Source organism: Aegilops tauschii, chromosome 4 (genome assembly GCF_002575655.3).
Source record: "Aegilops tauschii subsp. strangulata cultivar AL8/78 chromosome 4, Aet v6.0, whole genome shotgun sequence".
Classification (NCBI taxonomy): Eukaryota; Viridiplantae; Streptophyta; class Magnoliopsida; order Poales; family Poaceae; genus Aegilops; species Aegilops tauschii.
Window position 1 is genome coordinate 341,120,099 of NC_053038.3, and position 3,203 is coordinate 341,123,301.

The 3,203-nt window shown below is 42.5% G+C and overlaps 1 protein-coding gene across 1 annotated transcript; it reads left to right on the forward strand.

Moving 5' to 3' along the window:
- The first annotated feature begins 1,784 nt into the window (after positions 1 to 1,784).
- On the forward strand, positions 1,785 to 2,958 carry LOC109785448 (protein FAR1-RELATED SEQUENCE 5-like). The gene is made up of 3 exons (XM_020344055.1): positions 1,785 to 2,228; positions 2,354 to 2,630; positions 2,744 to 2,958. The coding sequence occupies exons 1-3, from the start codon at positions 1,785 to 1,787 to the stop codon at positions 2,956 to 2,958; spliced, it is 936 nt and encodes a 311-aa protein (XP_020199644.1).
- Positions 2,959 to 3,203: the final 245 nt, after the last annotated feature.

Genomic DNA, 3,203 nt, shown 5'->3' on the forward strand with positions numbered 1-3,203 from the left:
TAGGGCGTAACGGGCCCTGGGTTAGCGGGCTGTAAATGGGGTATATGCGAACAGGCCGTTAACAGGCTTTCCATGGGACCGCCCGCCACCTTTTGACCAAGTCAAACGGGCCGGCCTTTTCACAGGAATGGGCCTCTGTTGGGCCGTGCCACGTGTCGCCGTATCATAGGCGCCTTCGGTCCAATGAGCGGATGACATCTGTCCCAACGGTGAGCCGACACGTGTTTCCTCCAGCCAATGATGATTTTACACATGGAAAATCCCCATTGGTCGGGGCTGTTAACGGGTTATCGGATCCAAAACCCGACCCGATAGCTTAACGGCGTTCCGTTACGGTGGATGCCACGTGTCGGTCACCCTTGACGAAAGCACTTCTGTGACGCGTGATTTATCGTCATGGAAGTGGACACCTCCGTGATGATAATTTTGGCAATGTCATGGAACACTTATACGACAGCACAGGTATGACTACTCTATTCTGTCATAAATTTGTCATGGATGTACATGCATGACAGAAAACGTGACCTACTGTGACAAACACGTATCATCACGGAAGTGTATTTTTTTTGTAGTGCATGCTGGTATTTTTGCACTCACACAAGAATTATGACCCCACTATTTTGGAGTACGTAAAGCTCCTGCAGTACCATGATGTCAAGCACACAACAATCATGTCCATGCTATCTGAAAATGAAGATGGAAGCTACTTCCTAAGCATGACCGGACGTGACCTACTAAACCAGTAAGTATTCAAACACCCACATACTGCAATGTAAAATAGCATCCTAGCTCACAACCCTTTGCTAGCAAAAATAACAAATGCATGTTTGCATGTGATTTGCAGGAAAGCCATGAATGCAAGGAAAGATGATTTGGATGATGTATTGAAACTTGTTTCATTTCTTCAAAGACATGAAGGCAATAAATGATGAGTTTTTCTATGACATCCAAGTGGACAAGGACAAGTCAATTAAAAACATTGTCTGGTCCAATGCAAGCTGCCGAGGAGCCTATCAAGACTTTGGCGATTGCATAACATTCGACACAACTTACAAGACCAACAGATTTCATATGCCTCTGGGAGTGTTTGTTGTAACAAACCATCACTTGCAGTCAACGATATTTGCTGTTGCCCTGATAAGAGACGAAGATGCAAAGTCATTCAAGTGGCTGTTCGATACATTTGTACAGTGCATGAACAACAAGCACCCAATTTGCATTCTAACAGGTGAGTTCAAAAAAAACTCTTCAAGTTTCATCATCTTTTCAGTCTATGGGTCTGTGTTGGGTACATTGGTTTTGTCTGAAAATAATGTAAAGAATGCAGTTCAACCACTGTTAGCACAGAAGTCCAACTAGCGGTACAAGAAAGAAAAATTATCTGCCACATGTTTAGAAAAAAATTAGTTATGAATGTGAAGTTCAAATACATGAATCATAGAAGTTCAAGGACAAAGTTGTAAGATAAATATATGTAGCAGGTTCAGAAAAATATAGTTATTTATGTGAAGTTCAAGCACTGGTACCACAGAAGTTCAGCAACACTGCTGTAAGAAAAATTTTGAGTGTGACACTACTAGTTTGTCCTACTACTAACTGTGAAGTTCAAGCACGGGTACCACAGAAGTTCAACAACACTGCTGTAAAGAAAAAATACATGTGACATTCTTAGATACCATACTGCTAGATGTGAAGTTCAAGTACTTGTACAACATAAGTTCACCATCAGTACAAAAAAGAATCAAGTTTCATTTTTTTTAATTCATGCAGACCAATGCCCATCGATGGCGAAAGCTATACCACAATCATTTCCAAACACCGTCCACAAGCTATGTCGTTGGCACATCATGAAGAAGTATAGGGAATACCTCGCGTTGCTGTACAAAAAGTATAAAACATTCAAAGAGGAGTTCACAACTATATTAAACTGGCCGCTGATGCCAACGGAGTTTGAAGATGCCTGGGCTGAACTCGTGCACAGGTACAACCTGGAGAACGACCAGATGATGATGCAGCTCTGGAGTGATAGGAAGATGTGGATTTCAGCATATTACAAGAACATTTTCTGTGCTAGAATGACTTCCACACAACGAAGCGAGAGCATGAACCACGTGTTAAAGAAAGGGTTTGTCAAGGGGACCCAGAACCTACACAAGTTTGCTAGGCAGGTCAATGCTTGCATACAAACTCGGATGCAAAAGGAGAACGAGCAAACAATGACCAGCATGGTATGATGACAAGTACAAAACACCCCCATCATGTTCTGTTTACCTTCAACATGTGCGCTTTGAATTTAAAAAAATGAAACCCATGACTCTGCTTCGACTAATATCTCACTTTTTGACATGTGCAGACCAATCCTGTGACAAAAACAACTTACGGCTATGAGGAAGACATGTCTATCAAGTACACGAGAGCCGTGTACACCGAGATGAGGAATAGGATGAGAAAAGCAACGCTATTTCGCGAAAAGCGTACAGCAGGGCCCACTAAGTACCTTGTGTACTACCACAACAAGCCTGGCCATGATGATGAAGAAATATTTTCCTGGTCAAAGCATGAATTCCAGGTTGTAGCTGACCCAGAGAATGAAATATACGAGTGTGAATGCAAGCTCTGGACACACAAAGGTGAGCGAAAAAACAAACTCATTAAATAGCTAGACTAGTAGTATCATATCAAAATTTATGAAACTCATTGCTGGCTCACAAACTATGTATTCTGCATTCATCACAAAATGCAGGCCTGTTCTGCCTTCACATCATGAACATACTGGACTACCTCAAGCCTGACAAATTTCCAAACAAGTCTATCCTCAAACGGTACACAAAGACTGCAAAATCACAACCAACCTTTGATACAAGGGACTACAACACAACTGCATCGGATGGCAGCTCAAGGCTATCGAAGCAAGACATCTTGCTGCAGCTGAATTTGATGGTTAACAAAAAGCGATGAGATGTGACCAGCAATATGACAGAGCCTACTATGTTCTCAAGAGGCTCGTGGATGCTGACGAAAGGATGGCTGAAGAGGACGCTGAAATTGAAGATGACCTTCATTATTATGCAGCTGAAATGCTCAACGCCGCCGCTGAAGCCAACCAATGCAAGCAGGGTGATGGCCAATCAATGGAGCAGCGACAGCAAGAGACGATGAAACTGCCGCTGTATTCTGAAACAAAGGGTAGGAAGAAAATTATT

What these genes read in the sequence shown, in the direction of transcription:
- LOC109785448 (XM_020344055.1), top strand. Translation starts at nt 1,785, where the DNA reads ATGGCGAAAGCTATACCACAATCATTTCCAAACACCGTCCACAAGCTA. An exon ending in AGCAAACAATGACCAGCATG is followed by an intron (nt 2,229 to 2,353) that starts GTATGATGACAA and finishes TGACATGTGCAG; the next exon opens with ACCAATCCTGTGACAAAAAC. An exon ending in CAAGCTCTGGACACACAAAG is followed by an intron (nt 2,631 to 2,743) that starts GTGAGCGAAAAA and finishes CACAAAATGCAG; the next exon opens with GCCTGTTCTGCCTTCACATC.